We start from the raw sequence: 20,128 nt of genomic DNA on the forward strand, positions 1-20,128 counted from the left end.
CCCCTCAGTGACCTGGTCTATTAAACCACTCAGACTGCAACACATCTCTTTAGTACTGAGGCAGAGCTTCTTGAAGATCACTCTGCTACCCACATGCTGCAGCACTGTGGTTCAGCAGCAGATGCTGGGTTGTCAGCCACTGACTTGTCATTTCCGCTCGCCGTCGCTCACCGCTGTCATCAAATGGACTCAAGCTAACCACAAGTTCTGAGTGAGCTCAATCGTTGTGAAAAGCAAATACAGCGCTGAGTTTCTCTCTTGGTTTCCTGCAAACTTTGAGAAATAACAAGGAGCGCCCACAATGTGTTTTGTTGAGGAGAAGTGTTTAGCAATGAGTCTCTCAAAACTAACAAATTAATAAAATTACACGTCCTGACCAAACATCCACAGCCTGATGGTAAACCCAAGGAGTTCTTGTGGAACAGGGCAGAATGCTTCAGGAAACAGTACTCCAGGAAAACAGTGCTCCAGGGAAACAGTACTTCAGGAAACAGTGATTCGACAGTGGAAAAGTATGTCCGTTAGCAAAGCATTGTTGTCATTTTATAACAGGTGATGGTAAGCAGAAATAAGGGAGTACTAACTCTTAACTCTCATAGTTTCTCTTTCAAACAATCACTGGTACACAGCTAATAGCGAGCTAGCTAACGCTAACCTTAGCTAAAGCAAGCTAGCTAGTTAGCTACTCATAGTGAAACCCTAAGTAACAGTACAGATGAAAAATGATCAGGTCTACTGTACATCTCACTGTAGAAATTATTGTTGAAAACAAGTCTGTTGGAAATGTTGCTGTTAAATACAAGTAATCATTTTTATTCTGAACTGGAATAAACTGATTGAAGCAAGGTGCTTTTTGAGGTAAACACACTCACACAGTTCTGTGTTTTTCATCTACAGCAGGAAGCGGTCTCCTGCCTGACTGAGAAAGCAGTAGATATTCTGAATCAAGTTTGGCACTACATACTTGAAGTAGCTAGCCTGCTGCTGCTAAGCAGTATAGCTGTGTACTTAACTTTACACCATCATCGTGACTGGCTGGATTACATGCTACATGGCTCAGCTGACAAAGTGTGAGTGTGTGTGAGTGAAGGCCCTAGAAATGGTCAAAGACTCCAGCCACCCAAGTCAGACTGTTGTCTCTGCTACACACAGCAAGCAAGTATTTTCTCGGGAAGGAAAATATTAAACCCAAGTGTGTTTCTTCTGGTGAGACTTCGGCACAGGGTGTTAGACAATAATTAACATAGCGAGAACATCTGAACCAATCCACGCTATGGTTAATACAGTAACCGTACATGCTGCCTTTACTGTATTAACCATAGCGTGGATTGGTTCAGATGTTCTCGCTATGTTAATTATTGTCTAACACCCTGTGCCGAAGTCTCACCAGAAGAAACACACTTGGGTTTAATATTTTCCTTCCCGAGAAAATACTTGCTTGCTGTGTGTAGCAGAGACAACAGTCTGACTTGGGTGGCTGGAGTCTTTGACCATTTCTAGGGCCTTCCTCTGACACCGCCTGGTATAGAGGTTCTGGATGGCAGGGAGCTCGGCCCCAGAGATTTACTGGCTGTACGCACTACCCTTGCGGTTGGATGCCAAGCAGTTGCCATACCAAGGGGTGATGCAGCCAGTCAAGATGCTCTCAATGGTGCAGCTGTAGAGCTTTTTGAGGATGCCAAATCTTTTCGGACTCCTGAGGGGGATGAGGCATTGTGGTGCCCTCTTCATGACTGTGTTGGTGTGTGTAGACTATGATCGATCCTTAGTGATCCAGGTCATCTACAAGACCCTGCTAGGTAAAGCCCCGCCTTATCTCAGCTCACTGGTCACCATAGCAGCACGCGCTCCAGCAAGTATATTTCACTGGTCACCCCCAAAGCCAATTCTTCCTTCGGTCGCCTTTCCTTCCAGTTCTCTGCTGCCAATGACTGGAACGAACTGCAAAAATCACTGAAGCTGGAGACTCGCATCTCCCTCACAAACTTTAAGCACCAGCTGTCAGAGCAGCTCACAGATCACTGCACCTGTACATAGCCCATCTGTAAATAGCCCATCCAACTACCTCATCTCCATACTGTTATTTATTTTATTTATTTTGCTCCTTTGCACCCCAGTATCTCTACTTGCACATTCATCTTCTGCACATCTATCACTCCAGTGTTTAATTGCTATATTGTAATTATTTCGCCACTTTGGCCTATTTATTGCCTTACCTCCCTTATCCTACCTCATTTGCACACAGACTTTTTCTACTGTATGTTTGTTTATTCCATGTGTAACTCTGTGATGATGTTTTTGTCACACTGCTTTGCTTTAGCTTGGCCAGGTCGCAATTGTAAATGAGAACTTGTTCTCAAATAGCCTACCTGGTTAAATAAAATAAAAAAGTGATGTGGACACCGAGAAACTTGAAGCTCTCGACCCGCTCCACTACAGCCCCGTCGATGTGAATGGGGGCTTGCTCGGCACTCCGTTTCCTGTAGTCAACAATCAGCTTCTTTGTCTGTTGAGGAAGAGGTTGTTAAAAACATATAACTCTGAGACAGAGCTTCTAATCATTAAAAGTATGTGGACACCTGCTCGTCGATCATCTCATTCCACAATCATGGGTGTTAATAGGAGTTGGTCCCCCTTTTGCTGCTATAACAGCCTCCACTCTTCAGGGAAGCCTTTCCACTAGATGTTGGAACATTGCTGTGGGGACTTGCTTCCATTCAGCCACAAGAGCATTAGTGACGTCAGGTACTGATGTTGGGCGATTAGGCCTGGCTTGCAGTCGGCCTTCCAATTCATCCCAAAGGTGTTCGATGGGGCTGAGGTCACTCTCAGCAGGCCAGTCAAGTTCTTCCACACCGATCTCGACAAACCATTTCTGTATGGACCTCGCTTTTGTGCACGGGGGCGTTGTCATGCTGAAAGGGGCCTAGTCCGAACCATGAAAAACAGTCCCAGACCATTATTCCTCCTCCACCAAACATTACAGTTGGCACTATGCATTCGGTCAGGTAGCGTTCTCCTGGCATCCACCAAACCCAGATGTGTCTATGGAGATTACATGGCTCTGTGCTCGATATTATACACCTGTCAGCAACGGCTGTGGCTGAAATAGTGTGGCTCCACTCATTTGAAGGGGTCTTCTGCTGTAGATATAGTGTACCTCAGTACAGCATTGGTTACGTTTATAGAGCAACTGTAGTGGGTTAAAAACAAACGCGATATTGGAGGATTTGGACGTAACTTCACCCATAAATCCTGGTGGAATGCATGATATTGTATATGAAACATATGCACCTAGTTTAACCCAGAAGAAGCCACGTGCACAACGCAGACAGAGGATGTCACAATCGTCTAAATGAGTAGACCAAAGCGCAGCGTACTTAGAGTTCCACATGTTTAATAAATATGAAACTCACCAAAACAATACAGAAGAAAACGACGCGTGACGTTCTGGGCTGCTCACAGGCAGCTACACAAACACAAGATCCCACGAAGCACAGGTGGGAAAAAGGGCTGCCTAAGTATGATTCCTAATCAGAGACAACGATAGACAGCTGCCTCTGATTAGGAACCATACTCGGCCCAAAACAAAGAAATACAAAAACATAGAAAAAGGAACATAGAACGCCCACCCTAGTCACACCCATTCTATCCAGTTACATCATAGAAACAGTATTATTACCATGGCATTATAACACAGCAGACGAAACCCCCTGGGCTCGTCAAAAAAACTAGAGACTTAATCATGTAAATCTTTCTGTTCCGTATTTGTAAAGCGATCCGATCCCATCTGTTGATGTAGCCTAGGCCTAGGACATTTCACAAGGCTCATATATCTGTTTTAAAAACACCGGTTTAAGTGTTTAAAAAAGGTTAAAACATCCGATATTTATGCATGCATGTCTGCTCAGAAAGTCTCAAAGTTAACGGTTACGAACGTTTAGAATATGTTTCATTTTGGTTCGTCGATCTGGCAAAGGGACTGACGCTGGAAACGTCTGTGCTCCTAACACTGTGTGTGTGTGTGTGTGTGTGTGTGTGTGTGTGTGTTTTGTCACCACTCTGTTCTAATCTACAGGACTACCAGGTAACCAAGACAACCGGTTATCCATGTAAACAACGACTCTGCACGTCTCACATGTAAAACTCATTGGGCTGTAGGAGTTCTACAGGCCCACAGAGCGGGAGAGAGAAAGCTGTATGAGGAGGGGAGGAGGAGGAAGAGTGTGTGAGGGAGGGAGGGAGATAATAAACTGGGTTAAATTCTGACTCCTGGCCCCTCTCCAGAGGGAGTATGTTTTAATGGTTCTGCTACGTGCCATGTGGAGCGTGCTGCAGTGTGACAGAGGCTGGCCTAGCCACTAGTCATCCTCCTCCCAGAAAGAGAATAACTTACACTGAAATAGCCATGCATGTATATGAGCCATTTCATATAGAAAGGTCAACCTGAGCATCTACAAATAAAGTGTGTAGTTTCCAAATGAAACCATGTTCATAATTATACTTTAGGTCTATATGTTGGAGTTCAGGCTTTATTAAAAAAATGTATGTAAGAAAATTGTATGAATTTTGACCATTACAGAGTAGGATGCACAGTCTCAAAGGCTTTTTCGGTCAATCATATTTCATTTCTTTTAAGAAAGGGCTCACAGAGCTTGTTTTTCAACTCACAGCTGTCCCCCAGTATTACTTTTGAACGTTAGATGTTAAATGAACAATACAGACCAAATGGAAGGATCCTGTTTTGTTTACAGTCTAGTAAAGATAGGGGACAGATGATGTAACTTCTGTGATGTTTTTTTAGGAAAACATTTTTATACAACATGAATGAAACGTTCTCGTTCATCAATGTTTTATGTGGTCTGTAATTGGTTTCTCTCTTTTCATTGTCAGTATCGTTTTTCAGCGTTATGATATCCGTGCCAGTTGTGGATATTGATGTGTCATATCTTACCATCAGAATCACCTCATCTTCTGTCCTAGTTCTTAAATATATTCTTCAGACTTTTAATGATGTTTGTTGATATCTTGAAAATCACGTGTTCTAGCTAAAGTTATCTTCTAAAATAACCAGTGGCCTGTTTATTAGGTACAGGTTCTTTCAGAAAGTATTCAGACCCCTTGACTTTTTCCACATTTTGTTACATTACAGACTTATTTAAAAATTAAACCCCATAATGACAAAGCAAAAAGAACATAGGTATTCAGACCCTTTACTCAGTACTTTCTTGAAGCACCTTTGGCAGCGATTACAGCCTCGAGTCTTCTTGGGTTTGACGCTACAAGCTTGGCACACCTGTATTTGGCACACCTGTATTTGGGTTCCTCCCATTCTTCTCTGCAGATCCTCTCAAACTCTGTCAGGTTGGATGGGGAGAGTCGCTGCACAGCCATTTTCAGGTCTCTCCAGAGATGTTAGATCAGGTTCAAGTCTGGGCTCTGGCTGGGCCACTCAAGGACATTCAGAGACTTGTCCCGAAGCCACTCCTGCGTTGTCTTGGATGTGTGCTTAGGTAGAAAGGAAGGTGAACCTTCGCCCCAGTCTGAGTTCCTGAGCGCTCTGGAGCAGGTTTTCATCAAGGATCTCTGTACTTTGCTCTGTTTATCTTTCCCTCAATCCTGACCAGTCTCCCAGTCCCTGCCACTGAAAAACATCCCCACAGCATGATGCTGCCACCACCATGCTTCACCTTAGGGATGATGCCAGGTTTCCTCCAGACGTGACGCTTGGCATTCAGGCCAAAGAGTTCAATCATGGTTTCATCAGACCAGAGAATCTTGTTTCTCATGGTCTGAGAGTCCTGTAGGTGCCTTTTGGCAAACTCCAAGCGGGCTGTCATGTGCCTTTTACTGAGGAGTGGCTTCCGTCTGGCCACTCTACCATAAATGCCTGATTGGTGGAGTGCTGCAGAGATGGTTGTCCTTCTGGAAGGTTCACCCATCTACACAGAGGAACTCTGGGGCACTGTCAGAGTGACCATTGGGTTCTTGGTCACCTCCCTGACCAAGGCCCTTCTCCCCGATTGCTCAGATTGGCCGGGCGGCCAGCTCTAGGAAGAGTCTTTTTAGTTCCCAATGTCTTCCATTTCAGAATGGTGGAGGCCACTGTGTTCTTGGGGACCTTCATTTAATTCTTTTATTTTTTTATTAATTCAACCATTTAAAAAAAACAAGCACACATAAAACCTGAAAAAGCCATGGAGGATAACACACAATGAAGAATGGGACTTATTTCCATTGTGGTCCTCTTCAATGCTGCAGACATTTTTTGGTACCCTTCCCCAGATCTGTGCCTCGACACAATCCTGTCTCGGATCTCTACAGACAATTCCTTCGACCTCATGGCTTGGTTTTTGCTCTGACATGCTCTGTCAACTGTGGGACCTTATATAGACATGTGTGTGCCTTTCCAAATCATGTCCAATCAATTGAATTTACAACAGGTGGACTCCAATCAAGTTGTAGAAACATCTCAAGGATGATCAATGGAAACAGGATATACCTGAGCTCAATTTTGAGTATCATAGCAAAGTGTCTGAATACTTATGTAAATAAGGTGTTTCTGATTTTTATTTTTAATACATTTCCAAATATTTCTAAAAGCCTGTTTTCGCTTTGTCATTATGAGGTATTGTGTGTTGATTGATGAGGACCTTTTTTTTACGTAATCCATTTTAGAGTAAGGCTGTAACGTAACAAAATGTGGAAAATTCAAGGGGTCTGAATACCTTCCGAATGCACATACCCCGTTCATGAAAATGTTTCACGTGGCTATGGCTTGTTATATAAAGCAGGCAGACAGGCATCGAGGTATTCAGTTACTGGAAATTGAACGTTAGATGGGCAAAACGAGTGACCTAAGCCACTTTGAGCCTGGTATGATTATCGACCCAATATCTCAGAAACGTCCGGACTCCTGGGCTTTTCACGTACGATAGTGGCTAGGGTTTACTGATAATGGTGCAACAAGCAAAAAAACATCCAGTCAGCGGCAGTCCTGTGGGCGAAAACAGCTCGTTGATGGCAGAGGTCTAAGGAGAATGGCAAGAAGAGTGCAAGCAAACAGACGGGCCACAAACAGGCAAATAACGGCTTCTCGGAACGCACAACTCGTTAATCCTTGTCACGGATTGGCTATAGCAGCAGACGACCAAACCGGGTTCCACTCCAATCAGCTAAAAACAAGAAGAAGCAGCTATAGTCACCAACACTGGACAATTGAGGAGTGGAAAAACATCGCCAGGTCCAATAAATCCCCGATTCCTGTTGCATCAGGATTTGGTGTAAACAGCATGAGTCCATGGCCCCATCCTGCCTGGTATCAACGGTACAGGCTGGTGGCTCTGGTGTAATGGGGCGGGGAAGGTTTTTCTGGCACACGTTAGGTCCCTTGATACCAATTGAGAAACATTTCCATGCCCCGAAGAATTCAGGCTGTTCTGGAGCCAAAAGGGTTCTGACCTGGTACTAGATGGGTGTATTTAATGAACTGGACACTGAGTGTTAATACTGAGGTGCATTTCTCACACATGGCAGTACTGTTTTTTTATTTTTTATTTAAAGATAAGAATAGTGTTTATCAAGAATCTGAATAGTCCTGGAGTGTCTTTTTCATATCTGTGAGTGTCTACCTGTGTTATTCAGTCTACCTGTTAGGGTGTGATGTCTACCTGTGTTATTCAGTCTACCTGTCTACCTGGGTGTGGTGTCTACCTGTGTTATTCAGTCTACCTGTCTACCTGGGTGTGGTGTCTACCTGTGTTATTCAGTCTACCTGTCTACCTAGGTGTAAGTTTCATAGCGGGTCACCTTCCTAGGTCTAATCGTGACGGACAGTTAATGTTGTCATGAGTAATGTTATCACATTCTTAAGAGGGTCAGGACTAATCTTCTCCTTCTAGTGCAATCATCATTCTGTTTCTGTTCTGTTGTCTAGGCGATGGTGGCGTGTTACCCAGGCAACGGGACCGGATACGTACGCCATGTGGACAACCCGAACGGAGACGGGCGATGTGTCACCTGTATATACTACCTAAATAAAGACTGGGACACCAAGGTATTAAATAATACTGTCTACAGTTATCATGATATGAACCCTCTAGCACAGAGACTGGGATACCAAGGTATTAAATATTACTGTCTACAGTTATCCTGATATGAACCCTCTAGCACAGAGACTGAGATACCAAGGTATTAAATAATACTGTCTACAGTTATCCTGATATGAACCCTCTAGCACAGAGACTGAGATACCAAGGTATTAAATATTACTGTCTACAGTTATCCTGATGTGAACCCTCTAGCACAGAGACTGGGATACCAAGGTATTAAATATTACTGTCTACAGTTATCCGGATATGAACCCTCTAGCACAGAGGGTGAACAAGATCCTTTGGGTTTGGATTTGACCTGAGCCAAGTAGGGACTAGGGTGTGTTAGGACACATGCCTGGCATCCTGAATGGGACGGTCTGGTGTTTCTGGGTCTGTAGTTTGTAGTCTGGTGTCTGGTGTTTTTGGATCTGTAGTTTGTAGTCTGGTGTTTCTGGATCTGTAGTTTGTAGTCTGGTGTTTCTGGATCTGTAGTTTGTAGTCTGTGGTGTCTGGTGTTTCTGGATCTGTAGTTTGTAGTCTGGTGTCTGGTGTTTCTGGATCTGTAGTTTGTAGTCTGGTGTTTCTGGATCTGTAGTTTGTAGTCTGGTGTTTCTGGATCTGTAGTTTGTAGTCTGTGGTGTCTGGTGTTTCTGGGTCTGTAGTTTGTAGTCTGTGGTGTCTGGTGTTTCTGGGTCTGTAGTTTGTAGTCTGGTTCTGGTGTTTCTGGATCTGTAGTTTGTAGTCTGGTGTTTCTGGATCTGTAGTTTGTAGTCTGGTGTGTCTGGATCTATAGTTTGTAGTCTGTGGTGTCTGGTGTTTCTGCATCTTTAGTTTGTAGTCTGTGGTGTTTCTGGGTCTGTAGTTTGTAGTCTGGTGTTTCTGGGTCTGTAGTTTGTAGTCTGTGGTGTCTCTGGTGTTTCTGGGTCTGTAGTTTGTAGTATGGTGTTTCTCAATCTGTAGTTTGTAGTCTGGTGTCTGGTGTTTCTGGATCTAGTTTGTAGTCTGGTGTCTCTGGTGTTTCTGGGTCTGTAGTTTGTAGTCTGTGGTGTCTCTGGTGTTTCTGGGTCTGTAGTTTGTAGTCTGGTGTTTCTGGGTCTGTAGTTTGTAGTCTGTGGTGTCTCTGGTGTTTCTGGGTCTGTAGTTTGTAATCTGTTTTGTCTCTGGTGTTTCTGTGTCTGTAGTTTGTAGTCTGGTGTCTGGTGTTTCTGGATCTGTAGTTTGTAGCCTGTGGTGTCTCTGGTGTTTCTGGGTCTGTAGTTTGTAGTCTGGTGTTTCTGGATCTGTAGTTTGTAGTCTGTGGTGTCTGGTGTTTCTGGATCTGTAGTTTGTAGTCTGGTGTTTCTGGATCTGTAGTTTGTAGTCTGGTGTTTCTGGATCTGTAGTTTGTAGTCTGGTGTTTCTGGATCTGTAGTTTGTAGTCTGTGGTGTTTCTGGGTCTGTAGTCTGTGGTGTCTCTGGTGTTTCTGGATCTGTAGTTTGTAGTCTGGTGTCTGGTGTTTCTGGATCTGTAGTTTGTAGTCGTGTTTCTGGATCTGTAGTTTGTAGTCTGGTGTTTCTGGATCTGTAGTTTGTAGTCTGGTGTTTCTGGGTCTGTAGTTTGTAGTCTGTGGTGTCTCTGGTGTTTCTGGGTCTGTAGTTTGTAGTCTGGTGTCTGGTGTTTCTGGATCTGTAGTTTGTAGTCTGTGGTGTCTGGTGTTTCTGGATCTGTAGTTTGTAGTCTGGTGTTTCTGGATCTGTAGTTTGTAGTCTGGATTTTCTGGATCTGTAGTTTGTAGTCTGTGGTGTCTGGTGTTTCTGGATCTGTAGTTTGTAGTCTGGTGTTTCTGGATCTGTAGTTTGTAGTCTGGTGTCTGGTGTTTCTGGATCTGTAGTTTGTAGTCTGGTGTTTCTGGATCTGTAGTTTGTAGTCTGTCGTGTCTCTGGTGTTTCTGGGTCTGTAGTCTGTGGTGTCTCTGGTGTTTCTGGGTCTGTAGTTTGTAGTCTGGTGTTTCTGGATCTGTAGTTTGTAGTCTGGTGTCTGGTGTTTCTGAATCTGTTGTTTGTAGTCTGGTGTCTGGTGTTTCTGGATCTGTAGTTTGTAGTCGTGTTTCTGGATCTGTAGTTTGTAGTCTGGTGTTTCTGGATCTGTAGTTTGTAGTCTGGTGTTTCTGGATCTGTAGTTTGTAGTCTGGTGTTTCTGGATCTGTAGTTTGTAGTCTGGTGTGTCTGGATCTGTAGTTGTAGTCTGTGGTGTCTATGGTGTTTCTGGGTCTGTAGTTTGTAATCTGTTTTGTCTCTGGTGTTTCTGGGTCTGTAGTTTGTAGTCTGGTGTTTCTGGGTCTGTAGTTTGTAGTCTGTGGTGTCTCTGGTGTTTCTGGGTCTGTAGTTTGTAGTCGTGTTTCTGGATCTGTAGTTTGTAGTCTGGCGTTTCTGGATCTGTAGTTTGTAGTCTGGTGTTTCTGGATCTGTAGTTTGTAGTCTGGTGTTTCTGGATCTGTAGTTTGTAGTCTGGTGTGTCTGGATCTGTAGTTTGTAGTCTGGTGTTTCTGGATCTGTAGTTTGTAGTCTGTGGTGTCTCTGGTGTTTCTGGGTCTGTAGTTTGTAGTCTGGTGTTTCTGGGTCTGTAGTTTGTAGTCTGTGGTGTCTCTGGTGTTTCTGGGTCTGTAGTTTGTAGTCTGGTGTCTGGTGTTTCTGGATCTGTAGTTTGTAGTCTGTGGTGTCTGGTGTTTCTGGATCTGTAGTTTGTAGTCTGGTGTTTCTGGATCTGTAGTTTGTAGTCTGGATTTTCTGGATCTGTAGTTTGTAGTCTGTGGTGTCTGGTGTTTCTGGATCTGTAGTTTGTAGTCTGGTGTTTCTGGATCTGTAGTTTGTAGTCTGGTGTCTGGTGTTTCTGGATCTGTAGTTTGTAGTCTGGTGTTTCTGGATCTGTAGTTTGTAGTCTGTCGTGTCTCTGGTGTTTCTGGGTCTGTGGTGTCTCTGGTGTTTCTGGGTCTGTAGTTTGTAGTCTGGTGTTTCTGGATCTGTAGTTTGTAGTCTGGTGTCTGGTGTTTCTGAATCTGTTGTTTGTAGTCTGGTGTCTGGTGTTTCTGGATCTGTAGTTTGTAGTCGTGTTTCTGGATCTGTAGTTTGTAGTCTGGTGTTTCTGGATCTGTAGTTTGTAGTCTGGTGTTTCTGGATCTGTAGTTTGTAGTCTGGTGTTTCTGGATCTGTAGTTTGTAGTCTGGTGTGTCTGGATCTGTAGTTGTAGTCTGTGGTGTCTATGGTGTTTCTGGGTCTGTAGTTTGTAATCTGTTTTGTCTCTGGTGTTTCTGGGTCTGTAGTTTGTAGTCTGGTGTTTCTGGGTCTGTAGTTTGTAGTCTGTGGTGTCTCTGGTGTTTCTGGGTCTGTAGTTTGTAGTCGTGTTTCTGGATCTGTAGTTTGTAGTCTGGCGTTTCTGGATCTGTAGTTTGTAGTCTGGTGTTTCTGGATCTGTAGTTTGTAGTCTGGTGTTTCTGGATCTGTAGTTTGTAGTCTGGTGTGTCTGGATCTGTAGTTTGTAGTCTGGTGTTTCTGGATCTGTAGTTTGTAGTCTGTGGTGTCTCTGGTGTTTCTGGGTCTGTAGTTTGTAGTCTGGTGTTTCTGGGTCTGTAGTTTGTAGTCTGTGGTGTCTCTGGTGTTTCTGGGTCTGTAGTTTGTAGTCTGGTGTCTGGTGTTTCTGGATCTGTAGTTTGTAGTCTGTGGTGTCTGGTGTTTCTGGATCTGTAGTTTGTAGTCTGGTGTTTCTGGATCTGTAGTTTGTAGTCTGGATTTTCTGGATCTGTAGTTTGTAGTCTGTGGTGTCTGGTGTTTCTGGATCTGTAGTTTGTAGTCTGGTGTTTCTGGATCTGTAGTTTGTAGTCTGGTGTCTGGTGTTTCTGGATCTGTAGTTTGTAGTCTGGTGTTTCTGGATCTGTAGTTTGTAGTCTGGTGTTTCTGGATCTGTAGTTTGTAGTCTGTCGTGTCTCTGGTGTTTCTGGGTCTGTAGTCTGTGGTGTCTCTGGTGTTTCTGGGTCCGTAGTTTGTAGTCTGGTGTTTCTGGATCTGTAGTTTGTAGTCTGGTGTCTGGTGTTTCTGAATCTGTTGTTTGTAGTCTGGTGTCTGGTGTTTCTGGATCTGTAGTTTGTAGTCGTGTTTCTGGATCTGTAGTTTCTGGATCTGTAGTTTGTAGTCTGGTGTTTCTGGATCTGTAGTTTGTAGTCTGGTGTTTCTGGGTCTGTCGTTTGTAGTCTGTGGTGTCTCTGGTGTTTCTGGGTCTGTAGTTTGTAGTCTGTGGTGTCTCTGGTGTTTCTGGGTCTGTAGTTTGTAGTCTGGTGTTTCTGGGTCTGTAGTTTGTAGTCTGTGGTGTCTATGGTGTTTCTGGGTCTGTAGTTTGTAATCTGTTTTGTCTCTGGTGTTTCTGGGTCTGTAGTTTGTAGTCTGGTGTCTGGTGTTTCTGGGTCTGTAGTTTGTAGTCTGTGGTGTCTCTGGTGTTTCTGGATCTGTAGTTTGTAGTCTGTGGTGTCTGGTGTTTCTGGATCTGTAGTTTGTAGTCTGGTGTTTCTGGATCTGTAGTTTGTAGTCTGGTGTTTCTGGATCTGTAGTTTGTAGTCTGGTGTCTAATGTTTCTGGATCTGTAGTTAGTAGTCTGGTGTTTCCGGATCTGTAGTTTGTAGTCTGTGGTGTATCTGGTGTTTCTGGGTCTGTAGTCTGTGGTGTCTCTGGTGTTTCTGGGTCTGTAGTTTGTAGTCTGGTGTTTCTGGATCTGTAGTTTGTAGTCTGGTGTTTCTGGATCTGTACTTTGTAGTCTGTGGTGTCTCTGGTGTTTCTGGGTCTGTAGTTTGTAGTCTGTGGTGTCTCTGGTGTTTCTGGGTCTGTAGTTTGTAGTCTGGTGTTTCTGGATCTGTAGTTTGTAGTCTGGTGTTTCTGGGTCTGTAGTTTGTATTCTGGTGTCTGGTGTTTCTGGATCTGTAGTTTGTAGTCTGTGGTGTCTGGTGTTTCTGGATCTGTAGTTTGTAGTCTGGTGTTTCTGGATCTGTCGTTTGTAGTCTGGATTTTCTGGATCTGTAGTTTGTAGTCTGTGGTGTCTGATGTTTCTGGATCTGTAGTTTGTAGTCTGGTGTTTCTGGGTCTGTAGTTTGTAGTCTGTGGTGTCTCTTGTGTTTCTGGATCTGTAGTTTGTAGTCTGGTGTTTCTGGATCTGTGGTTTGTAGTCTGGTGTTTCTGGATCTGTAGTTTGTAGTCTGTGGTGTCTGGTGTTTCTGGATCTGTAGTTTGTAGTCTGGTGTTTCTGGATCTGTAGTTTGTAGTCTGGTGTTTCTGGATCTGTAGTTTGTAGTCTGGTGTCTAATGTTTCTGGATCTGTAGTTTGTAGTCTGGTGTTTCCGGATCTGTAGTTTGTAGTCTGTGGTGTATCTGGTGTTTCTGGGTCTGTAGTCTGTGGTGTCTCTGGTGTTTCTGGGTCTGTAGTTTGTAGTCTGGTGTTTCTGGATCTGTAGTTTGTAGTCTGGTGTTTCTGGATCTGTAGTTTGTAGTCTGTGGTGTCTCTGGTGTTTCTGGGTCTGTAGTTTGTAGTCTGGTGTCTGGTGTTTCTGGATCTGTAGTTTGTAGTCTGTGGTGTCTGGTGTTTCTGGATCTGTAGTTTGTAGTCTGGTGTTTCTGGATCTGTAGTTTGTAGTCTGTGGTGTCTGGTGTTTCTGGATCTGTAGTTTGTAGTCTGGTGTTTCTGGATCTGTAGTTTGTAGTCTGGTGTGTGGTGTCTCTGGATCTGTAGTTTGTAGTCTGGTGTTTCTGGATCTGTAGTTTGTAGTCTGGTGTTTCTGGATCTGTAGTTTGTAGTCTGGTGTTTCTGGATCTGTAGTTTGTAGTCTGTCGTGTCTCTGGTGTTTCTGGGTCTGTAGTCTGTGGTGTCTCTGGTGTTTCTGGGTCTGTAGTTTGTAGTCTGGTGTTTCTGGATCTGTAGTTTGTAGTCTGGTGTCTGGTGTTTCTGGATCTGTTGTTTGTAGTCTGGTGTCTGGTGTTTCTGGATCTGTAGTTTGTAGTCTGGTGTTTCTGGATCTGTAGTTTGTAGTCTGTCGTGTCTCTGGTGTTTCTGGGTCTGTAGTCTGTGGTGTCTCTGGTGTTTCTGGGTCTGTAGTTTGTAGTCTGGTGTTTCTGAATCTGTTGTTTGTAGTCTGGTGTCTGGTGTTTCTGGATCTGTAGTTTGTAGTCGTGTTTCTGGATCTGTAGTTTGTAGTCGTGTTTCTGGATCTGTAGTTTGTAGTCTGGTGTTTCTGGATCTGTAGTTTGTAGTCTGGTGTTTCTGGATCTGTAGTTTGTAGTCTGGTGTTTCTGGATCTGTAGTTTGTAGTCTGGTGTGTCTGGATCTGTAGTTGTAGTCTGGTGTTTCTGGATCTGTAGTTTGTAGTCTGTGGTGTCTCTGGTGTTTCTGGGTCTGTAGTTTGTAGTCTGGTGTTTCTGGGTCTGTAGTTTGTAGTCTGTGGTGTCTATGGTGTTTCTGGGTCTGTAGTTTGTAATCTGTTTTGTCTCTGGTGTTTCTGGGTCTGTAGTTTGTAGTCTGGTGTCTGGTGTTTCTGGATCTGTAGTTTGTAGTCTGTGGTGTCTGGTGTTTCTGGATCTGTAGTTTGTAGTCTGGTGTTTCTGGATCTGTAGTTTGTAGTCTGTGGTGTCTGGTGTTTCTGGATCTGTAGTTTGTAGTCTGGTGTTTCTGGATCTGTAGTTTGTAGTCTGGTGTTTCTGGATCTGTAGTTTGTAGTCTGGTGTCTAATGTTTCTGGATCTGTAGTTAGTAGTCTGGTGTTTCCGGATCTGTAGTTTGTAGTCTGTGGTGTATCTGGTGTTTCTGGGTCTGTAGTCTGTGGTGTCTCTGGTGTTTCTGGGTCTGTAGTTTGTAGTCTGGTGTTTCTGGATCTGTAGTTTGTAGTCTGGTGTTTCTGGATCTGTACTTTGTAGTCTGTGGTGTCTCTGGTGTTTCTGGGTCTGTAGTTTGTAGTCTGTGGTGTCTCTGGTGTTTCTGGGTCTGTAGTTTGTAGTCTGGTGTTTCTGGATCTGTAGTTTGTAGTCTGGTGTTTCTGGGTCTGTAGTTTGTATTCTGGTGTCTGGTGTTTCTGGATCTGTAGTTTGTAGTCTGTGGTGTCTGGTGTTTCTGGATCTGTAGTTTGTAGTCTGGTGTTTCTGGATCTGTCGTTTGTAGTCTGGATTTTCTGGATCTGTAGTTTGTAGTCTGTGGTGTCTGATGTTTCTGGATCTGTAGTTTGTAGTCTGGTGTTTCTGGGTCTGTAGTTTGTAGTCTGTGGTGTCTCTTGTGTTTCTGGATCTGTAGTTTGTAGTCTGGTGTTTCTGGATCTGTGGTTTGTAGTCTGGTGTTTCTGGATCTGTAGTTTGTAGTCTGTGGTGTCTGGTGTTTCTGGATCTGTAGTTTGTAGTCTGGTGTTTCTGGATCTGTAGTTTGTAGTCTGGTGTTTCTGGATCTGTAGTTTGTAGTCTGGTGTCTAATGTTTCTGGATCTGTAGTTTGTAGTCTGGTGTTTCCGGATCTGTAGTTTGTAGTCTGTGGTGTATCTGGTGTTTCTGGGTCTGTAGTCTGTGGTGTCTCTGGTGTTTCTGGGTCTGTAGTTTGTAGTCTGGTGTTTCTGGATCTGTAGTTTGTAGTCTGGTGTTTCTGGATCTGTAGTTTGTAGTCTGTGGTGTCTCTGGTGTTTCTGGGTCTGTAGTTTGTAGTCTGGTGTCTGGTGTTTCTGGATCTGTAGTTTGTAGTCTGTGGTGTCTGGTGTTTCTGGATCTGTAGTTTTAGTCTGGTGTTTCTGGATCTGTAGTTTGTAGTCTGTGGTGTCTGGTGTTTCTGGATCTGTAGTTTGAGGTCTGGTGTTTCTGGATCTGTAGTTTGTAGTCTGGTGTGTGGTGTCTCTGGATCTGTAGTTTGTAGTCTGGTGTTTCTGGATCTGTAGTTTGTAGTCTGGTGTTTCTGGATCTGTAGTTTGTAGTCTGGTGTTTCTGGATCTGTAGTTTGTAGTCTGGTGTTTCTGGATCTGTAGTTTGTAGTCTGTCGTGTCTCTGGTGTTTCTGGGTCTGTAGTCTGTGGTGTCTCTGGTGTTTCTGGGTCTGTAGTTTGTAGTCTGGTGTTTCTGGATCTGTAGTTTGTAGTCTGGTGTCTGGTGTTTCTGGATCTGTTGTTTGTAGTCTGGTGTCTGGTGTTTCTGGATCTGTAGTTTGTAGTCTGGTGTTTCTGGATCTGTAGTTTGTAGTCTGTCGTGTCTCTGGTGTTTCTGGGTCTGTAGTCTGTGGTGTCTCTGGTGTTTCTGGGTCTGTAGTTTGTAGTCTGGTGTTTCTGAATCTGTTGTTTGTAGTCTGGTGTCTGGTGTTTCTGGATCTGTAGTTTGTAGTCTGGTGTTTCTGGATCTGTAGTTTGTAGTCTGGTGTTTCTGGATCTGTAGTTTGTAGTCTGGTGTTTCTGGATCTGTAGTTTGTAGTCTGGTGTTTCTGGATCTGTAGTTTGTAGTCTGGTGTGTCTGGATCTGTAGTTGTAGTCTGGTGTTTCTGGATCTGTAGTTTGTAGTCTGTGGTGTCTCTGGTGTTTCTGGGTCTGTAGTTTGTAGTCTGGTGTTTCTGGGTCTGTAGTTTGTAGTCTGTGGTGTCTATGGTGTTTCTGGGTCTGTTATTTTGTAATCTGTTTTGTCTCTGGTGTTTCTGGGTCTGTAGTTTGTAGTCTGGTGTCTGGTGTTTCTGGGTCTGTAGTTTGTAGTCTGTGGTGTCTCTGGTGTTTCTGGATCTGTAGTTTGTAGTCTGTGGTGTCTGGTGTTTCTGGATCTGTAGTTTGTAGTCTGGTGTTTCTGGATCTGTAGTTTGTAGTCTGGTGTTTCTGGATCTGTAGTTTGTAGTCTGGTGTCTAATGTTTCTGGATCTGTAGTTAGTAGTCTGGTGTTTCCGGATCTGTAGTTTGTAGTCTGTGGTGTATCTGGTGTTTCTGGGTCTGTAGTCTGTGGTGTCTCTGGTGTTTCTGGGTCTGTAGTTTGTAGTCTGGTGTTTCTGGATCTGTAGTTTGTAGTCTGGTGTTTCTGGATCTGTACTTTGTAGTCTGTGGTGTCTCTGGTGTTTCTGGGTCTGTAGTTTGTAGTCTGTGGTGTCTCTGGTGTTTCTGGGTCTGTAGTTTGTAGTCTGGTGTTTCTGGATCTGTAGTTTGTAGTCTGGTGTTTCTGGGTCTGTAGTTTGTATTCTGGTGTCTGGTGTTTCTGGATCTGTAGTTTGTAGTCTGTGGTGTCTGGTGTTTCTGGATCTGTAGTTTGTAGTCTGGTGTTTCTGGATCTGTCGTTTGTAGTCTGGATTTTCTGGATCTGTAGTTTGTAGTCTGTGGTGTCTGATGTTTCTGGATCTGTAGTTTGTAGTCTGGTGTTTCTGGGTCTGTAGTTTGTAGTGTGTGGTGTCTCTTGTGTTTCTGGATCTGTAGTTTGTAGTCTGGTGTTTCTGGATCTGTGGTTTGTAGTCTGGTGTTTCTGGATCTGTAGTTTGTAGTCTGTGGTGTCTGGTGTTTCTGGATCTGTAGTTTGTAGTCTGGTGTTTCTGGATCTGTAGTTTGTAGTCTGGTGTTTCTGGATCTGTAGTTTGTAGTCTGGTGTCTAATGTTTCTGGATCTGTAGTTTGTAGTCTGGTGTTTCCGGATCTGTAGTTTGTAGTCTGTGGTGTATCTGGTGTTTCTGGGTCTGTAGTCTGTGGTGTCTCTGGTGTTTCTGGGTCTGTAGTTTGTAGTCTGGTGTTTCTGGATCTGTAGTTTGTAGTCTGGTGTTTCTGGATCTGTAGTTTGTAGTCTGTGGTGTCTCTGGTGTTTCTGGGTCTGTAGTTTGTAGTCTGGTGTCTGGTGTTTCTGGATCTGTAGTTTGTAGTCTGTGGTGTCTGGTGTTTCTGGATCTGTAGTTTGTAGTCTGGTGTTTCTGGATCTGTAGTTTGTAGTCTGTGGTGTCTGGTGTTTCTGGATCTGTAGTTTGTAGTCTGGTGTTTCTGGATCTGTAGTTTGTAGTCTGGTGTGTGGTGTCTCTGGATCTGTAGTTTGTAGTCTGGTGTTTCTGGATCTGTAGTTTGTAGTCTGGTGTTTCTGGATCTGTAGTTTGTAGTCTGTCGTGTCTCTGGTGTTTCTGGGTCTGTAGTCTGTGGTGTCTCTGGTGTTTCTGGGTCTGTAGTTTGTAGTCTGGTGTTTCTGGATCTGTAGTTTGTAGTCTGGTGTCTGGTGTTTCTGGATCTGTTGTTTGTAGTCTGGTGTCTGGTGTTTCTGGATCTGTAGTTTGTAGTCTGGTGTTTCTGGATCTGTCGTTTGTAGTCTGGATTTTCTGGATCTGTAGTTTGTAGTCTGTGGTGTCTGATGTTTCTGGATCTGTAGTTTGTAGTCTGGTGTTTCTGGGTCTGTAGTTTGTAGTCTGTGGTGTCTCTTGTGTTTCTGGATCTGTAGTTTGTAGTCTGGTGTTTCTGGATCTGTGGTTTGTAGTCTGGTGTTTCTGGATCTGTAGTTTGTAGTCTGTGGTGTCTGGTGTTTCTGGATCTGTAGTTTGTAGTCTGGTGTTTCTGGATCTGTAGTTTGTAGTCTGGTGTTTCTGGATCTGTAGTTTGTAGTCTGGTGTCTAATGTTTCTGGATCTGTAGTTTGTAGTCTGGTGTTTCCGGATCTGTAGTTTGTAGTCTGTGGTGTATCTGGTGTTTCTGGGTCTGTAGTCTGTGGTGTCTCTGGTGTTTCTGGGTCTGTAGTTTGTAGTCTGGTGTTTCTGGATCTGTAGTTTGTAGTCTGGTGTTTCTGGATCTGTAGTTTGTAGTCTGTGGTGTCTCTGGTGTTTCTGGGTCTGTAGTTTGTAGTCTGGTGTCTGGTGTTTCTGGATCTGTAGTTTGTAGTCTGTGGTGTCTGGTGTTTCTGGATCTGTAGTTTGTAGTCTGGTGTTTCTGGATCTGTAGTTTGTAGTCTGTGGTGTCTGGTGTTTCTGGATCTGTAGTTTGTAGTCTGGTGTTTCTGGATCTGTAGTTTGTAGTCTGGTGTGTGGTGTCTCTGGATCTGTAGTTTGTAGTCTGGTGTTTCTGGATCTGTAGTTTGTAGTCTGGTGTTTCTGGATCTGTAGTTTGTAGTCTGGTGTTTCTGGATCTGTAGTTTGTAGTCTGTCGTGTCTCTGGTGTTTCTGGGTCTGTAGTCTGTGGTGTCTCTGGTGTTTCTGGGTCTGTAGTTTGTAGTCTGGTGTTTCTGGATCTGTAGTTTGTAGTCTGGTGTCTGGTGTTTCTGGATCTGTTGTTTGTAGTCTGGTGTCTGGTGTTTCTGGATCTGTAGTTTGTAGTCTGGTGTTTCTGGATCTGTAGTTTGTAGTCTGTCGTGTCTCTGGTGTTTCTGGGTCTGTAGTCTGTGGTGTCTCTGGTGTTTCTGGGTCTGTAGTTTGTAGTCTGGTGTTTCTGAATCTGTTGTTTGTAGTCTGGTGTCTGGTGTTTCTGGATCTGTAGTTTGTAGTCTGGTGTTTCTGGATCTGTAGTTTGTAGTCTGGTGTTTCTGGATCTGTAGTTTGTAGTCTGGTGTTTCTGGATCTGTAGTTTGTAGTCTGGTGTTTCTGGATCTGTAGTTTGTAGTCTGGTGTGTCTGGATCTGTAGTTGTAGTCTGGTGTTTCTGGATCTGTAGTTTGTAGTCTGTGGTGTCTCTGGTGTTTCTGGGTCTGTAGTTTGTAGTCTGGTGTTTCTGGGTCTGTAGTTTGTAGTCTGTGGTGTCTATGGTGTTTCTGGGTCTGTTATTTTGTAATCTGTTTTGTCTCTGGTGTTTCTGGGTCTGTAGTTTGTAGTCTGGTGTCTGGTGTTTCTGGGTCTGTAGTTTGTAGTCTGTGGTGTCTCTGGTGTTTCTGGATCTGTAGTTTGTAGTCTGTGGTGTCTGGTGTTTCTGGATCTGTAGTTTGTAGTCTGGTGTTTCTGGATCTGTAGTTTGTAGTCTGGTGTTTCTGGATCTGTAGTTTGTAGTCTGGTGTCTAATGTTTCTGGATCTGTAGTTAGTAGTCTGGTGTTTCCGGATCTGTAGTTTGTAGTCTGTGGTGTATCTGGTGTTTCTGGGTCTGTAGTCTGT

At 43.9% G+C, this 20,128-nt stretch overlaps 1 protein-coding gene across 2 annotated transcripts in view; it reads left to right on the top strand.

The window, feature by feature from the left end:
- The window catches only part of egln1a (egl-9 family hypoxia-inducible factor 1a), a 263,763-nt gene that overhangs the window by 62,304 nt on the left and 181,331 nt on the right, over positions 1 to 20,128 (top strand). Inside the window, exon 2 of one of the 2 annotated variants that reach the window (XM_045702243.2) lies at positions 7,937 to 8,056. The exons of the other annotated variant lie outside the window; for it this stretch is intronic. Within the exon in view, the coding sequence (XP_045558199.1) occupies positions 7,937 to 8,056 (120 nt within the window). The remainder of the gene's footprint in view (positions 1 to 7,936; positions 8,057 to 20,128) is intronic. 2 annotated transcript variants of the gene reach the window in all.

The sequence above is a fragment of the Salmo salar genome, chromosome 19 (assembly GCF_965601325.2).
Source record: "Salmo salar chromosome 19, fSalSal1, whole genome shotgun sequence".
Taxonomy (NCBI): Eukaryota; Metazoa; Chordata; class Actinopteri; order Salmoniformes; family Salmonidae; genus Salmo; species Salmo salar.